Source organism: Leptodactylus fuscus, chromosome 8, assembly GCF_031893055.1.
Source record: "Leptodactylus fuscus isolate aLepFus1 chromosome 8, aLepFus1.hap2, whole genome shotgun sequence".
Classification (NCBI taxonomy): Eukaryota; Metazoa; Chordata; class Amphibia; order Anura; family Leptodactylidae; genus Leptodactylus; species Leptodactylus fuscus.
Window position 1 is genome coordinate 27,776,422 of NC_134272.1, and position 19,441 is coordinate 27,795,862.

The following is a 19,441-nucleotide window of genomic DNA, read 5'->3' on the forward strand; positions in this document are numbered from 1 at the left end:
GGTCAATTACTAGAATTAGCAGTCACATGTGGGTTATTGGTGACATCACTGCTGATCTGTCACTTGACCCTCTGTACTTCACAGGTAATGGGGAATGAGCTGCGAAAAACAAGGAGCAGGGGAGTTTTTACTTTGTATCAGACAAGCGCTTTAAGATTTTTGTAAATTGAGGACAGTATAGGGATGAGAATTATCATTTCCTTGCTCCTTCTTCAGACCAACATGACACCTGGCTTGAAGAAGGAGCATGGAGTTCTGAAACGCACCACCAATAATAAGACATGATGGAAAAATATACAAAGGCATTGTAACAGGCAAAAGTGACTAATAATGTGTCTATCTCTTCCTACATATGGGAAATCTACAACATGTCATCATTTGGTTTAGGTCATAGAGACCTTCTTCATTTTTATCATCCAGAATTTGGTACTCACGTTAATCTGTGAATAGATTAGTGTCATCCATCAAAATCCAAGACAAACCATTCTGGAAGATCCTAGCACTGACAAAAGAAGTTATCAAACATTACTACATTTCACAGATAAGAACAAGTTAGTTTTTTTATTTTTAAATAAATTTTCAATATTTTTTTTCATAAAGAGACGCCCACATTTCTATTAGAACGCCCAAGCACATACAGTATACAGTAGACCCGATAAGCGCTAATATACTTGGAAAAGACTCATTTAAAACATAGCATGAGAAAATGAGGATAAATGTTTGTCCCTAAAAAGAACCAAAAAATTAATTTTTATCCTCTCCAATTTTAAATAAGTAGAAAACCTTATGTGTAAAAAAAAAAAAGAAACAACATATTTGGGGTACACTAGGGCTGGTCATACACATCAGATAATGATTGGTCTCATTGTGGACGATTGACTAATGAGGGGATCATTTGCAAGAACAAACCCACCAACAACAGCTTACCTGCCCAATGAGGGGGGCAGTTGACTGGGTCTGCACAGAATGTTAAATGCCATACTCTTATACAGATGAAACATTCCAAGACATTGGCAAAGAAAAAGGCCAAAAGTTTTTTTTGTTGTTGTCGGTATTTTTTTTTTTTCTTATTAATGATCATCAGCTGAAGGGGTCATAATCAGCCATTAGTCTAATCCAGACCTGGGCAATGTGCAGCCCGCGGGCCACATAGAGCCCGCATAGCTAATGGAAGCTTGTTCAAGGACCTGTGATGATGTCATCACAGCTTATCACCAGGACAGGCTATGACTTATTAGTGGGCGGAGTGACACGGGACTGTGTGCTACCTGCCGGCAATGGAGGCTGCTGGATGATAAAGAGAGAAGAGACAGCATGTGTGAGTAAGAGGGGGGGAACTAGGGGCAGATGTAGGGGGGCAGTTAAACTGAATGCACATGGAGGGGGGACATTAAACTAGGGGCAGATGTTCAAGGACCTGTGATGATGTCATCACAGCCTATCACCAGGATAGGCTATGACTCAGTGGGCGGGGCCACACGGGACTGTGTGCTTACTGCAAGCTGCCGGCAATGGAGGCTGCTGGATGATAAAGAGAGAAGAGACAGCATGTGTGAGCAAGAGGGGGGGGGGGGGAACTAGGGGCAGATGTAGGGGGGCAGTTAAACTGAATGCACATGTAGGGGGGACATTAAACTAGGGGGCAGATGGAGGGTGACATTAAACTGGGGCAGCTGGAGGAGGATATTAAACCATGGGGGGTAGCTGGAGGGGGACATTTTTGCCTCTAGTTGCCCCCAGTTTAATGTCCCCTCTAGTTTCTGCTAGTTTATACTGGGGCACTAGGAGAGGGAGTTAATATTGTGGCACATTTGGAGGGAAATGTTATAATGGGGGGGGGTGTATAATGTTAGGGTGACTGTAAGAGGATTTTACTTTGTGGGGCACATGGGAAAAATGATTGAGAATGGGCGGAGTCATCAGTGAAGTTGGTGGAGCTAAATTTGCTGCGGCGCACATGGCCCTCTAGAACCGTTACAATTTCTCATGTGGTCCCATGGGAAAATTAATTGCCCACTCCTGGTCTAATCTGTATGACCAGCTTCAGAAAGCGACATTAGAAAAGGATCGTAATTCCCAAAAATTATCTAAAATTAAAAATTATCGACATTCCAAAAATTTAGCTTTTGTCAGAAAAGCTTAAAACAACCCCAGTCATGAAAAAGCTAAAGTTTCTATAATTTATTAATAAGAAATCATAAAGAGTACTTCAACATAGAAGAATAAAGTTCTGTAACACTTGTTATATCACAAGATCGCTTCAGGCAAAGAAACAAAACAGAACTATTATTTGCTGGAGATAATATTCTCAAACCTTCTGACTGGCGGCTTGGCTTTACCGTACAAGACTCGGGTTATCCTAGTGGGCAAAAATAGGGCATTTGTAGAGTTATTGTTGCAGTTAAAAATATTAGCCCCTAGATGGAAACATAAGATATCATTTTAACTCCTCAGCTATACGCTCAGCATGACATAATATTAACACTCAGCACCGTAACAATATAGCTATAGTGCAGTTTTCGTATTCCAGATGTATTATATAACTGGGACTAGGTGCAGGAATATTCTTGGACCTGTGGTGTAACAAGTGTCTTGTGGGCCCGGGTGTATTTCATTTACAATATGTATAGCGGTCGGGGAACCAGGCTTTCCCCAACTGCTGTCATAGTGGTACCGGGCCTTGATATCCCCAGCTGGCTGTGGGCTCTGTACCTTGCCGGGCCTGGTTGCACTCCCTGTGTCCCCGATCGTTGCACCCTTGGCTTAGACTCTGACTTAGGCCTCCTCAAACAAATATAAAGTGATCACAATGGAATTTTATTTAGTAAAAGTGTAAAACATAATAAAACCAAAATATCGCTAGAATTGGAAAGACCCTCGAAAGTTGACAAAAACATCAAAACATATGTACTCAAACGTGGTGCCAACTAAATTTACAACTCACCGCGCAAAGAATAAGTCCTCATGTCAACTGAAAAATAAAGACGTTATGAGTTTTAGAAGGTGGAAAATCGGGGGAAAAAAAGTTGCCGAGTCTTAAAGATCAAACCCAAGATCAAACTACCCTGCTTTCTTACAGGGTTAGAAGTCAAGTTATGTCATATTTAGATCTGAATAAAGGGATAGAGAAAATGCCCCAAAATGCTGAGATGACAATATAAGAGAGTCCAAAGATTCCTGTGCAGTTCGGCTCCAGGGTGCATTATAGCTGATGTTGAGGAATGCCAAGACGCTGGCCGTAGCATGGAAGATACGCCTCAGTCTTCAATCATAATAACAATAATAATAATTATGATTTTATTTATATAGCACTTTACAAATCAGAGGGCACATGGGCAGACAATATTACCGGTATATACTCGAGTATAAGCCGACTTCTTCAGCACAGTTTTTATGCTGAAAAATCTCCCCTCGGCTTATACACGAGTTAGGGTCCACAGAGCATAGAAAACTGAAGGGCCTGCATAAACTAAACGAAGGGGGAGGTCCTTTAGTGCTACTGCTCTTTGATTGGCTTGTCATGTAGGTCACGTGACTGTGATTTCATCAAAAGTCCTGAAGCCACTAGAATGTAACATCTGCAGATAAGTGAGTGGCCAGGATTCATTGTGTCTTATAGAAGATGTCTGTGTATGGAGGAGAGGGAGCTACAGTAAAGTGACAGTAAAGCACACAGATACCTGCTGGGGTTACTATTCCTAGCAATGTCAGGCATTTGGGGTTATTAATTTGGTTTCAGTAACTCCATGTGCATCACATTATTAGCAGTTAACACCATCATGTCCCTCATATTAAACCCTGTGTGCCCCAGGTTACAAATATGTGAGACACATGGGGGTACTAATAAAGGACCTCAATTATGAAGATACCTAATTATTACCTCCATATGTCCCACATATCAGTAACTCAGTAACTCACACAGGGGGTTAATGTTAGGGACATGATGGGGTTAACTGCTATTACTATGAGGCACATGGAGTTACTAAGCTGTAATGCACATGACCAGACTTTTTATCTGCAATGGTGCATTCCCCCCCCCCCCCCCCCTTCCGGCTTATACTCGAGTCAACATGTTTTCCCATTTTTCTGTGGTAAAATTAGGGACCTCGGCTTATATTCGGGTCGGCTTATACTCAAGTATATACGGTAGATATTATATTGTGACAAAATAATTAACATATCAAACAATAGTAGTGAGGGCCCCGCTGGCAATCTACCGGTAGATTAAGACTGACAGCATGTTGACAGGCTTTGGGAATATATTGGCTTTTACAATTAGACAACATCATTAAGCAGTATTATAATGTGCAGTAAAGTAAGTAAATGCAAACAGGTGTAGACAGGAATGTAGAAAGAAGAAGCAGTGACAATGTGTCGGATACACCAACTGGTAATGTGACAAGGATCTACAACAATGACCGCCAAAAGAGCAGTCAGTGAAAAGCACAAGCTGGCGTACAGGAAACAACTGAAAATAGGTAGGAATGCATTATATTATGTGTCCGAATGCTGCACATAAATGGATTTTTTTTTTTGTGGCCTCTATTATATTATGGCAGGAAATAAAGTTAACAAAGGGGGTTGAAGGAAAACGGTGACCAGGTCTTGCTGTCAGAACCCTAAAGGCGGACTATAAAATAGGCAGCTACACGGGGGCCCATGCCCTGCCAAACCAGCCACCAACTTTTATGCCATGGCCACACTTGGGTGGGTGTGGAGATAGCCCTACAGCCCTCCACTGTTGCTCATCTCTGAATACGTCTGTGCTGATCATAAGAAGAATATGCAAATCTGTCTACCATGATGTAATTAGGAAGACAGTGCCTCAGTCATGCAGCCCTATAGAGGGCGCTCCCTTTAACATCCTGCCCGACCTTCCCAGAGGCCTTTGCTGCAAATGATGTGGGATTTTACCAAGCCAGTCTTCTCAGCCGAGGACAGCTGTTTCGATCTGATTGGATCTCTTCAGCCCGGCGCAGAGAAGACTGACTTGGCAGAGGTGAGAGGCTTCTAGACAGGGTTAAGGGGCTATCGTCACTGCTTAGGGAGAGACCACCATTTAGGTGTGTGGAGTCTTTTTAAGCCATTTGCGCTCCACAGTGAAGAGGATCATGGGAATAATATGCAAACCTGTCTACCGCATTCAAGTATATGGAGGAGCCATTCAAAGACCTTCACAGGGAGGTCACATGACCACATCTACGAAGGTCCGCAAGCTTTTGTAAGTTGAAAGATAGGACTATAAGACCCCATGTACATGACTGAGTGTACATCCAAGTTAGGGACGAGTTTGAAGCGGAATGCAGTCATATGATGTCATTCCAAATGTGTTCTAGTATGCACTTGCCTCTATGGGGCTTCTAATCCATTCTGCTATCAGAGCAGACCAACGGGTGTTCCCACGGATGGCACACTTAGATGTGTGCATGGAACCTAAGAGAAAATGCGAATAGTAGATGTGATACTGGGTATAGATCTGCCTTTAACCGGTGTCCCACTTGTCTTATCCTGTGTATCTAATAAGCTTAGTTCTGGGACCATATTCTGAGCTTTGCACAGTACCACTTGTCTTATCCTGTGTATCTAGTTAGCTTAGTTCTGGTACCATATCTGAGCATTGCACAGTACCACTTGTGTTATCCTGTGTATCTAGTAAGATTAGTTGTGGTACCGTACCCGAGCATTGCACAGTACCACTTGTCTTATCCCGTGTATCTAATAAGCTTAGTTCTAATACTCTATCTGTGCAGTATGCTTGATTTTGTTACTGAATCTATAGTCACTTTTATACTTAAAGGAATTGTCCAGGATAAACTATGAATTAACCCCTAAACTAAACCTCCTCTGCTCACCTAACTTCTAATTTACATCTATTTAATAAAAATCTATAATGACCCATATCCCTGGGATGGTGATGTGACCACTACAGGGACACTTTCTGATAATCTGGTGATGTTTCTTTTCACCGCTTACAAAACGGAACGTCACCTGTACTCCCCTTTTCCCCCAACCCCATCAATACTTACCAGCTTTATTGTCCGGGAACAGCTCCTCTCCTCTTCAAGCACTTGCTAGAGGTTGGAGATGCTGAGTCTGTGAGACATGCGCAGTAGAGATGGCACTTCATCTCTACTGAGCAAGTCTCACTGATATTTCTGGTTTGTGCGCAGCGACTCCAGTCTGTGCACAGTGAAGATGAAAGGAGGAGCCTTCTCCCCGATCAGAAGCTAGGCAAGTATGATGTGGTAAACTTATTTAGTTACTTGTGAAGGGCTAGTAGTGGGTTGGATAGATTAGCTAGGGAGACAGGGAGGGAAGGGGTGCCTAGAGGTGAGTGGGATAGCTTAGCTAGGGAGACAGGGAGGGGGGGAGCAGTGACAGGGAAGTAGTGTGGAAGGTACAACAGAAAACTTCAAAGCAGGAAGCAAACACCCTGTAAACAAATGCAGAAGATGCCAGGAGCTCTGAGAGAAATTCAGAAATCACTCAAAACACTGCTAAAAGTATATAGGTGTACTTTTAACCCATTAATGGCACTAACAAATCTTTAAAAAAAAAAAAAAAAAAAATGTCTGGAAAACCCCTTTAATAAAACTGATTCAACTGTACGTATTTTTCTAATTTCTCCATAATAAAAGTCCCTGTGATTCCGCAGCATGAACGTGATGACAGGTTCCCTTAAGAAATAGTAATGAAACTCTCTCTTTTAAAACCCATGTATGAATCATATACACATAGAAGTGCTGGACATACGGCTATGAATCTGCCGCAAACAAATTTACAGGGGAGTTTTAGTACATTGTTTCCCTGCACAGGCTTAAAATAATAAAATATGCACCTCTCTGTTCATCTGGGATACAGACCAAAGATAATAAAACTACAGGTGGTGGCCTATACATGGATAAATGATCCAAGGTGCATGCGCATATAGGGCTGAATTTGTATCACTGGTTTCTGGTTTCTAGTAATGTAATATTACCAACAGACGACTGTAAATTGTCCACCTTTAACCCCATTCACTTTAATAGGCTAGCTCGAGTCAGTACAGGGTAAATCTGTACTAAAACAGCACATTTATTGGTTATGTATTGGCGGTATAGCTGTTGTACAGGCTCATGTAATATGGATACTGCATTGGCCGAGCTACTCCATCTACAGGGTGAATATAATACTGCATATTACATATTACAAAGCAGCACTATACCTGGTGATGGATTACGTGTCCTGTTCTCTAAGCATAAACCTCGTCCTTTCCCCCAATAACAAACAATATTGACCCGGAACCTGAATATTATTTGCCTATGTTTTGTTCCAAAATCCATTGCCTTTGCTGACCCGGTGGCATAGCGCCTGATGAAACAGATTGCAGATGCTTAACAAGTCACAAACGTAAATGGCGGATAGCATCTAGTTAGAAGACATCTTAAAGACACAGCATATAAAGGTCAACATTAAGAAATGGAACCCTTTTAGCACCAAGGTTAATGGACTATGTCATACACAAAGATAGCCTGAAACATATAGTAAAAAAAATAAAAAAAATTGTAGGAAATGAAAATCATATCATACCATTACGATTATATATTTTGTAAACGTAGACATTTGGTACATTATGAAATAGAGCCACCAAGCACTTCATACTAAGAAGCGCCTGCAGGCAACTTTGCATCATATGTGCCATTTTGTAAAAAATTCAACTTCAAGAAATAAGTTCAGCGCCTGATGACAGCTATGAAATGAGTTGGATGAGAATTTACACTAAGCTACGGTAAATGTATCAGAAGTCTTTATTAAATTCACAGTCCCATCTGGATATTTAGGGCTATATCCACAGAATATGTCATGATAGATGTGGATCCCAGTACAGGGGCCCCCTGATCTCTATACTGTAACCTCACATCTAAATAAATGTGTATCTGGTTTTATCCACTTACCAGATCAATTGTTTTGATCACTTCCATTACAAATGACTGATAAGTATTAGGATCAGTGAATCTGACCCATTGTCCTTACTATTTACAGAAACTCGCTATAAGGGCTAGTTCACACAGAGGACTTTGGACAGGAATTTAAGTGATCATCTGCATCCAAATCCCTCTCCTGAAACTGACCCTGTGCAATCTGTGGAGGAATGATGAAGCAGAGCCTTGACTTTCGGCCACAGGTTTTCATATAGATAAGCCTCATACACAATGTTCTCAGATTCCGCATGTTGTCCTTGGCTGAGAGACTACCTGGTAAAATCCCAACATTAGTGCAAACAAAGGCCTCTGAGAAGGTCGGCATGATGTTAAAGGGAGCGCCCTCTATAGGTTTGCTTGACTGAGACTCTGTCTTCCTAATTACATCATGGAAGATAGACTTGCACATCCTCAGTCAGCGCCCTCTATTGGTGTGCACACTTGAGGCACTGGCATCCTAATTACATCATGGAAGTCAGATTTGCATATTCTTCCCACGCATGTACTCAGCCATAGAATCACAGCAAGATGATGAAAAAAGAAAGATACATCCGTTACTGCTTTTGGAAAGCAAATTTCAGGCAGAATTTAGAGCCAATTTTAAGGCAGAACCTGCTTTAAAATCAGTTTGAAATTCCTCTGTGTGAACATACCCCAAGAGTACCACTCAATTATTAACAGTCAGGCAACTTTGCATGTAAGGGCGGGTTCACACCTGCACTCGGTCTCTGCTTTGTGGGTTTCTGTCTTCTGCCCGAGAAACTGGACAGGAGACAGAAACCTGGAAGTCCGTGTCCACCCGTGAGCGTCTTCTGGACTCCGCGGCAAAACCGTTTTTTTTGTTTTTTTTAACCAGACACAAAGTCCTGCATGTCCGACCTTGTGTCCGGATAAAAAAAAATGGTTTTGCCGCAGACACCAGAAGACGCTCATGGGCGGTCACTTTGCAAACTCATTCAAATTAATGGGTTTGAAAACTGACTGCTGGTTTCCGTCTCATGTCCAGTTTCTTGGGCAGAAGATGGAAACCTTCAAAGCGGGTATGCTACAGCGACGCTGAAGCGCACTCAAGTATGCAGGAGCCATTCAAGGACCTTTGCGGTGAGCTGGCATAACCACATGTGCGGGCAGCGTCTGTGTCCAGTACTCTGTTAATGTCCGTTGCTGTCATCCTGTGATACTAATAATAGTAGTGTGATCTTAGCTTAAGTTCATATAGGACATGTCTATATTCACTAGCACAGGCATTTCTAATAAAACAAACACACCATCAAAGCTGTAGGTGAGTCCACAGATTTTTGCACGCACATTAAAAGAGGACCTTTTATGGTCCGGGGCACAGGCAGTTCTATATACTGCTGGAAAGCCAACAGTGCGCTGAATTCAGCACACTGTCGGTTTTCCCGATTTGTGCCCCAGGTAAAGAGCTAGCAGTACTGGTACCGTAGCTCTTTACAGTCAGAAGGGCGTTCCTGACAGTCAGTCAGGTACGCCCTTCTTCAAAGCATCGCCTATCGCGCTGTACAGTGTGAGCGGGGAGGAACGCCCCCTCCCCTCCTGATAATACTCGTCTATGGACAAGCACTGTGAGCAGAGGGAGGGGGCGTTCCTCTGAATGCGCTGAATTCAGCGCACTGTTGGCTTTCCAGCAGTATATAGAACTGCCTGTGCCCCAGACCATGAAAGGTCCTCTTTAAATGACAATGGGCGTTGTCTAATTTCTTGTTCCCTCTGTATAAGCGCCAACCCCTTACAGATAATGAGCAATTCCAAGCCACACTCTATAGCCATTAGTAAAGTGCATCCAGTCTTACAGATTTTCCTGGGACGCAAGTGGAGGACACTTATCGTAAGTGACAATCAGGCGGTGAAAATGTAATTTCTGAATGAAGTAAATGTGCGGCATCAGTCCCAGTCGTCTGGAACATCCTAAGGATAATTACTAGCAATGCAGCGTGTAATGGATATTTCTAGAGAAGCAGTCACTGGGGTTTATACTAGAGATCAGGTAGAAGAGGAAGTGTTTTATTTAACCCCTTCCCGCTGGGGCATTTCTTGATTTCCCGCATTCCAAACCCCATAACACTTTTATATGAGTCATATGACGGCTTAATATTTGCAGGACAAATTGGTCTTCATAATGGTGCTATTTATTATTCTGTACACTATACTGGGAAGCTGGAAAATATCCAGAATGAAGTGGAATTGGGAAAAAAAAAGTGCATTTGTGCGACTTTCTTACAAGCTTTGTTTTTAAGGCAATTACTGTGCAGCCAAAATTACACGTCCCGTGTATTCTATATAGTTTCAGTATGATTCTGGGAACATCAATCTTATATAGCTTTATGCTCTAGTGTCTGGACAGTGTTAACAGTATACTAGAACACCCTACTAAAAACTATCAGTGTGTGCAGAGTATACTGCAGGGGTGCCCAATACGTCGATCGCGATCTACCGGTTGATTGCAATGGACTTATGGGTCGATCGTGGGATGCAGACAGGGATCCCCGGTGTCTGCTTGTTCACAGTGCAGGCTGAGAGTCGACTCTCAGCCTGTGCTGTGAACAAGCACTCCAGACACTTGCAGGCCGGGCAGCAGCAGTTCCGGGGGATGATGCGCTCCCCGCTCTTAGGGATGGAGGGTTGCCACATGTTATCCAGGTAGATTTTGAGCCCCATAGAGATCACAATGTACATTTTTTTTCCTATCAGTATGTCTTTTGTAGAATGGGAGGAAATCCATGCAAACACAGGTAGAACATACAAACTCCTTGCAGATGTTGTTCCTGGCAGGATTCAAACCCAGGACTCCAGCGCTGCAAGGCTGCAGTGCTAACCACTGAGCCACCATGTTGCCCCTGATGACCTATTCTTAAGATAGGTTGTCAATATCTAATCAGTGGGATTCACCTGTCTGAAGCTGTAGTGCTTGTGCAAGACGTGTGGGCTCTGCAGGTTTTACCTCCATCCATCTATCTGTATGCCGCCTGCTTGCTGGCCCAGGGCAGGGTATCGTAACCTTCTCTAGTTGACTTGGAACAGGGAGAAGCTGCTATTCCAAGATCCACCACTACTATACGTATGGCAAGCGGTAGACAAACATTGAAGACATGACAAGGCTCATACAAGTCCAGGGCCCCTTCAGACTGCCTGTCGGTGAGAAGCCAAGAGTTAGACCCCAAATGATCTGATATTGATGGTCTATCCTAAGAATAGGCTGTAAATATACTGACTGTAGAAAAAAATCCTTCCTTGATCAATACTTCATAAAACAGCAATAATGAAACACTCTCAACTGGAAAATGATTATTTCTTGTTATACGCCAGCGAGAATTAGAACCGGACACATCCGTCAGCTACGACAAGCTCAAAAAGGAGATCATAAAAAAAAAAAAGGCCTTAAAAGAAATTTTTTTTTAATGAATTCAGCTTTGATTCAACAGGCAAACAGTCACCCATTTATCTGTAGAAAAACCAAAAATATATACAAAGACTCACTTCAGAAATGCATATAGTTTACTTACAAATATCTGTACGCTCAAAAATTTAACATAAACTTTAGGGGCACTTATTGTCCTGCACGTCTGTGCATGTATATATTTATATATATTTATATTTTTACATAGATTTTTTCTTTTTTATTAAATAACATTTTACAAACTGTATAGAACTTAAATTTTTTTTTTTTGTACAGCAAATTCTTTGCCCTGGTAAATCAATGTGGAAAACAAAAATCGATGGAAAGGGTCCGTGTTCTTGCGTGTTAAGTCTCGAGAGGTGTGCAAGTAAAAGGAAGGAAATTAAGGGGTTGAGGTATTTAGCCACGCACACAAAGAGATTGCAGCAACAGCGTTAAAAATCCATTGGAGCTCAGAAAATCCCAAAATGTGAAATTTAAAAAAAAAAATAAAAATGAATACTAATAACCCAAGTGGGGCGGGGTGGTTATTTATAAAGTAGTCCATTCTTCGGAGGCAGCTCATTTTCGCTTTACATGCTGCATAGAGCAGTCCAAGGTGACGGTGTGCACTAGAGAGACAGACTAGATCCTTGCTCATCCATAGGTGAAAAAGTGAAAAGGAAGTGATGTAAGAAAAAAAGGAGACCGGAGACATTTCTTTTCCGAGATCATGCAAAGTATTGCTGTAGTGCTGTTTTTGCCCTAGAGGAAGCAGAAGGGAAAGTTACATTTTACATATCAAGTTCATACAAAACTCCATGAGTCTAAGGCTCCACGTTGCGGAAATGCAGCTTTTTTTTGTTGCAGATTTTTGAGCCAAAGTCAGGAAAAGGGAGAAGAACTTCCTATATCTTTCCCAGCCCTTTTGTAGCCATTCTTGGCTTTGGCTCAAAAAAACGCAACAAAATAAGCTGTGTTTCTGCAGCATGGGGCCTTAGCCTAAACGTTAGCTTGGAATGGAAAGTTTTTGTCTTTTAGGCTGAGGCCCCACGTTGTGGAAACGCAGCTTCTTTTGTTGCAAATTTTGCTGCATTTTTGAGCCTCAGCCAAGAATGGCTACAAAAGGAATGGGGAATATATCGGAGGCTCTTACACTTCTACCTTCTGCTCAATCCACTCCTAGCTTTGTCTAAAAAAAACGCAACAAAAAAAGCTGCGTTTCTGCAATGTGGGGCTTTAGCCTTAAGCTTTTATGGATATAAGGCAGCTATTAGGAATCAATAATAATGGTGGTGATGTAGTAAATGTGCAAGGCTTTGGTTTGTTTTGCAATCTGTTTTTTTTTTTATCACATTTATCATGTGTCATAGAAACTTCATGTCCATCGTCTAACAGGGAAATGGCGTGACTTATCTGGACAGTGGAGTGGTTTAACCCCTTGCCGCCGCAGCTATTTGTTGTTTTCTGTTTTTAATTTTTTTTTACTCCCCACCTTTCGAGTCATAATTTTTTTTTACCATTCACATAGCTGTTTTGAGGACTTATCCTTTTTTTTTTTTTTTTTGTGGGGCAGATTGGACTTCATTACTTCATATTGGTATTGTTAATATTCCGTATGATTTAGTGGCACAGAAAATTTGAATTTGTGCCTTTTTTTTCAATCATTTTCTTTTACAGAGTTGCCTATATTATGTGGGTCATTATTATTTATAGCACGTTATGTTTTAACTTTTAGCAAAGATGCACACCTTGGATTCACCATATTCTGACCTCCGTAACTTTTTTTTATATATTACTATATAAGGATCTGTGTAAGGTGCCTTTTTTTTTTTTTTTTGCGGAGACGATTTTTGGTCTGGGGGATAATGTGTGTATTTTTATAGGAGATGTAGGAATTGGGGGATGTTTTGCTATTTTATGCATCATGCACACAACACAGTACGCAGGTCCTGAGGGAGGGGAGCAATGTTATAGCAGAATACACTTGGATGTTAAGAGAGTTTTATCGGAGTGACTTCCGTCCCCCACGGATTTCAATAGGGGGTTTGTTCCATTGTGACCTGCGCTAATCATCGGATGGCACATTGGGGTTTCCCCCATATACCACTGGGCCTGGCTGCATCCTGCAGGGAACTAGTGCTTCACCTTGTACCAGATAAATATGGCCTGGTTGACTTCACTATGTCAGAGCCACTTACTTGTCACAGAGGTTCGGATCTGTTGACTGACTCAGCTTGTGGAGGATTTCGACAATTCCGATTTCACGCAGCTTGTCCTGTCGTTCTTGTGAACCTTCCAATATAAGAATGCAAAACATTGTCTCAAATGAGATAACGGCATATACTTTGTACATTTTCAGGGTCTTGATGAAATCATAGGAAAAATGAAAAGGGAACCTGTCAGATTTCACCCCCTACAAAGCACCAGCACTAGTGGCTAGACTGCCATCTATGCTTGATAAAAGGATCCTTAGGGCACAAAGTCTTTTGGCAGCGGATTTTGACGCGGAATCCACCTCAAATCCGCTGCCAAAAATGACTGCCATTGACTTCAATGGGAGCCGCTCACTTCTTTTTTATGCTAGCTAGAAGCGGTAAAACAAGTGAGCTGCCCTATCTTGCCGCGGATTTCATGGCTGAATCAGCCGCGGTGTGAGGCTCCGGCCTATTCATTTGGACCTAATCCATAGCGGAATAGCCGCGACGGGTTGTCAGTGCATTGCAGAATTCATGTAACTCCATGTGAACTAGCCCTTAATAGGGGAAAATAAGAGGATTTTGTAATCTGGAGAACAGTCAAGCTACCATGTCCTAAACCTGCCCAATATGGCTTCGCTGATATCCTTGAAGGTTGATAGATGTGGTTGCAGGTAGACAGAATGCTACATTGTACATCGATGTCTGACCAGCCGGGCTGTGTGCTAAAGAAATAAATCACCTTTGGCTCACAAGTCTAAAAAAAACTAGGAGCCCCATTTATGGTTGCAGCAACCTTCAATATGGCCGAACTGAAATATTAGATTCCTAAATAACTTCATTAGCTCAGAATACATTATTTTAGTTCTGTAAAACTTCTGTACGGCAGCATAAGAGTGACTATGGCCTTCCATACCTTCCTCTTCATTCCAGGTAAGGTTTGCTATACAGAACATTGCAGCCAGCTGGAGCTTCAGGTTGGAATGACCCTGTGAAGAGGGAAGAAAATATCAAGACATCAGCTGCATGTTGTGACAGAAGCTCTCATCTTGTGCTTGCAAGTCTTAATAAACTCGTCTTCAGAGCCGCCGCTCACGTCACTAGAAGATGATGTTAAAAGCCCAAACACAGATCAAATATTTCCTGCTAACAAAAACATCAAAATGTCTGTCTGATGTCTTAGATTCTACTGAGGAAATGTACCATACTGGCTTACATGGGGGGAAATCAGTTATTAATAGTGTCCTAAATATTAATTCTGACGTTTGTAAGAACACATTGCAATTAACTGAACTGCACTTACCCAAGAGGGATCTAAAAGGGATCGACAGGTTTGTAAAATGTATAATAAACTATAAGTAAGTAAGTAAGGGAAAGAAAGAAAGAAAGAAAGAAAGAAAGAAAGAAAGAAAGAAAGAAAGAAAGAAAGAAAGAAAGAAAGAAAGAAAGAAGGAAAGAAGGAAAGAAGGAAAGAAGGAAAGAAGGAAAGAAAGAAAGAAAGAAAGAAAGAAAGAAAGAAAGAAAGAAAGAAAGAAAGAAAGGAAAAGAAAGAAAGAAAGCTTCTATAGTGGATATTGCTGTGTTGCGCCCCCTATTGTTTACACAACAGAAGAGCTGAGGGTGGGTTCACACCTGCGCCCTGGTCTCCGCTTTCGGGTTTCCGTCTTCTGCTGAGAGAAACTGGACAGGAGATGGAAACCCAGAAGTCAGTTTTCAAACTGATTCACCTGAATGGGTTTGCAAAGTGAGTGTCCATGAGTGTCTTCTGCCTCTCTACGGCGAAACTTTTTTTTTTTTTTTTTTTTAACCGGACACAAAATCCTGCATGTCCAACTTTGTGTCTGGTTAAAAAAAAATAAAAATGGTTTCGCCACAGAGAGGCAGAAGACGCACACGGGCGGTCACTTTGCTAATCCATTCAAGTGAATGGGTTTGAAAACTGACTGCCGGGTATCCGTCTCCTGTCCAGTTTCTTTTGGCAGAAGACGGACACCCAAAAGCGGAGACCGGGCGCAGGATCATGCACTCACTGACAGATGACGGTTAGATTATATTCTCATTTGTGGTGGAGGCTCAAGCGCAGAGTCCAAGAATGGGAAGGATACATCTACGTGCTGAGGATATATAGTCACTAACTTTTCAGACAACTTCAGTCATCTCACACAGCATGTGTTTCTGGACTAAAATATAATTCACTTTAATTAAAAATGTGATCCTTTCTGTCTAAAAAACCGCTTTAAATTTCCTGACACTAGGTGTCCCCATGTAGCTCATTTTCAGTTCATTCCCAGTTGCTTCCCTAGGTCTACCCATATATATATTAGATAAGCAAGATGGGATCACAGTGAGTAGAGTGGTTTTGTTTCTTCACACAGTGAATGAGGATGGGAGGGGTTGATTCTCCTCAGTCACCACACAAGTCTGCAAACTGTTGCCCTGTGCAAAGGACTGAAAAATCTGCAAATTACAAAGCTTATAATGTAAGAAAAAAAGTCCTCCTTGTACTTGTGTCAGCTTCTAACTGTTGGTGTAATTTTAGATGGGATATTATTTAGAAAGCAAGCAAGTTTCACCTGCTTGCATTGGTTCTGTATTTCCTAGATCTCTTATATTATGGCCACTACTCTTGGCAGTATGGAAGAACAATTTCAGTAATGGCTAGGGAAGGGGGACAGACTGCTTTTTATTGTACACACCCCGAGAGAGAAAACTGCTGCGGGCATAATCGAGATATTAGCTATTAGAAAAACTGCTAGGACACCATGTATGAGGCTTATAGTCATAGAACAGACTGCCCAGCAAGACCCTGCACATGATACAACTTTTTATGAACAATCAGGTACCATTTAAGTCAAATCAATTGAAACTACGACAGAACCAGAGTGTAAGTCAGTAGTAAGTGATGACAGATTTATATACAGAAGCCACAATATAAGTGTCAATGAAGTCTCACTGTTAAAAGGTGCAGCCAAAATTATATCCACAGTACATCTCGGTGCCTCTAGGTGAACTTTGACACTGCCAGGGCTATGGAGTGAGAGTTGTGGATATGGGAGAAATTTTGGTCAGAAAAAAAAGTTACCAACTACAATTTTGGTTTCAAAATAAAATGACTAATTATGTTCAATTACATTATACAATTATTAATCCTATTAATATTATAAATGTGAAAGTTTGTGGGTTTGTGAGTTTGTGTGTTGTTTGGATGTTCAGATGTTTGTTCCTCAATCACGCAAAACCCGCTCGACCGATTTGGCTGAAAGTTTCCACAAACATAGTTAATACACCCGATTGCGCAATAGGCTACTTTTCGTCACAATAGCGCACATACGTTTGTGCCAGGAACCCCACAAAACCCAAACTCACACCACCATCTCTGCAATCTCACACTTTGGACCATAGCAAGCCACAAAATTCCAATTGCCCTCTCCAGCCTCGCCCCTAACCCCACACAATCACATATACATATACTTTACCACTTTGCCCCTCCCCTTACCGATACTACAGGAGGCACTCTATAACGCTCCGGAGCAGCCATGTTTGCCGACCCCCACCGCTCTGACAATCCGCGACACCGCCCACCCATGTCAATACCCCTAGGAGGTCTAATAAATGCAAAAAAAAAAAAAGTTTAAAAAAAAAATAATATATATATATATATATATATATATATATATATATATATATATATATATATATATATAAACAAATAAAAAGGATTACAAATTCTAATCACCCCCCTTTCCCTACAACACATATAAAAGTAGTTAAAAACTGTGAAACACATACATGTTAGGTATCCCCGCGTCCGAAATCGCCCGCTCTACAAAGCTATACAAATATTATTCCTGTTCGGTAAACACCGTAGCGGGAAAAATGGTCAAAAGTGCCAAACTGCCATTTTTTCACTGTTTTGATTCTGATAAAAATTTGAATAAAAAGTGATCAAAGCAATAACATTTCCCGAAAATGGTAGAACTACAAAGTACACCCCGCAAAAAAAGACGCCCTCTACATCCCCGTACACGCACGTATAAAAAAGTTACGGCTGTCGGAATATGGCGACTTTTCAAAAAAAATTTTTTTAACATAGTTTTGGATTTTTTTAAGGGGTCAAAATGTAAATAAAACCATATAAATTTGGTATCCCCGGAATCGTACCGAAACACAAAATACAGGGGACATGTCATTTTGGTTGCACAGTGAACGCCGTAAAACCAAAGCCTGTAAGAAAGTCGCAGAAATGCATTTTTTCTTCAAATCCACCCCATTCTGAATTTTTTCCCTACTTCCCAGTACATTATATAGAATAAATAATGGTGGCATCATGAAGAAAAATTTGTCCCAAAAAAATTAAGACCTCATATGGCTCTGGGAGCGGAGAAATAAAAAAGTTATGGGGTTTAGAAGGAGGGGAGTCAAAAACGAAAAACCAAAATCAAAAAATGCCATCGGTGGGAAAGGGTTAACTTCAAATACCTCTGTCCCAAAGTCACTATGTAAAGTTTCTCACAACACCGTATATATAGCAGCTCAAATACAAAGTAACTGCAACACAAAAGTCTCACGGATTCTCTGAATTACAGCAACAACAAGATACAAAGTTACATTTCATATCCCATCCCTTATACACAGTACGAAAACCTCACCCGCGCCTGTATATACCCACTTCTACAATCACCGCAGACGAAGTCGCGGGTACCAGCTAGTATTGTATAATTAACATAGCTTGTTACATATTAACTTTCATAATTACTAGCATAGTAATGAATTAGAGGAATTTTTTTTTTTGCTTATGACTGATCAACTAGTATGGGCAAGTTCACCCAGGGCAGGGAACCGGGTATTTTGGTCCTGATTGTGATGTGGGAAGCCGCATCAGAATTGGACCAAAATGCGTCTTTCGCAGCCTCCCGCTCTGGAGTAAGCCCAAATGAAAGGGCCTAGTCCGGAGGGTGGTGTCGCGAGGTGGACGCCGGGGCTGACTCAGTCGCAGAATCCACCTGAAGAAAGGGCAGATCGCTTCTTTTTACCTTGAGCCGAAACATACCGCTCACGGTAAAAAGGAAGCTAGCGGTCTACATAGACCTCTATTGTGAGGGGGGCGGATTCTGAGGTGGATTCGGCGTCAGAATCCGCCCCCTATTGCCCCGTGTGAATGAGCCCTTACAAGGGTACTGCGTAAAAACTACTGACTGTAAGATAACCATGGCAAAATAAATATAAGCACCTGCGGACCTACCATGTAATAGAAGTTATGCAATAAAACAGAACCCGGCCAACCGTACGGTGTGCAGAGTATAGTACATTGCTACGTATAGGATCTTTATTAATGAACAATGATGAGACCGTAAGGAGTTGCGACCTCCTCTCTCCGGAACTTACCACATAATACTTGATTTTCTGCAGGATATCATCATTCGTCATAATAAGGTCCTTCGCCGTTGTTCCATCTGCTATATTTGCAAGAATGCACAATGTCTAAAACATAAACATGTTAAAGGGGTCACTTTTACCATACTCATCACTGTAACCCCCCCTCCCCCACCCAGTGGTCAAGAGCTTTCAGGAAAAAGTGCAGATCACTATTTAACTTACATCGAACAACCCCTTTAAATAAAAGGATCTTAAAGGGCACCTATCATTTTTATAAAATGTACTCTGCATAAAGCTAGTGCTGTATGGACTCCATATGGATGCTAGGCCTTCTATAAATCCATACATATATAAATCCAGCACACTTTTTTTGGAGAGTCAACCACAAAGTAATAGAAGAAAAGAGGTACATGACTCAGATGAGGACGTCTGACCCTTAACATAAGGTTATCTGAGCATCCAAAAACTTCTGACATGTTACTATGTGTCTAGGCCCCATGAACACAACC

At 41.5% G+C, this 19,441-nt stretch overlaps 1 protein-coding gene across 2 annotated transcripts in view; it reads right to left on the reverse strand.

The window, feature by feature from the left end:
• Positions 1 to 11,384: 11,384 nt before the first annotated feature.
• Positions 11,385 to 19,441, reverse strand: part of ARMC8 (armadillo repeat containing 8) — a 67,058-nt gene continuing 59,001 nt past the window's right edge. For both annotated transcript variants that reach the window (XM_075284949.1, XM_075284948.1), the window contains 4 exons: positions 18,942 to 19,037; positions 14,473 to 14,545; positions 13,560 to 13,653; positions 11,385 to 12,123 (listed from right to left, as the gene is read on the reverse strand). In XM_075284949.1, the coding sequence (XP_075141050.1) occupies positions 12,090 to 12,123; positions 13,560 to 13,653; positions 14,473 to 14,545; positions 18,942 to 19,037 (297 nt within the window). In that variant the 3' untranslated portion in view covers positions 11,385 to 12,089. The remainder of the gene's footprint in view (positions 12,124 to 13,559; positions 13,654 to 14,472; positions 14,546 to 18,941; positions 19,038 to 19,441) is intronic.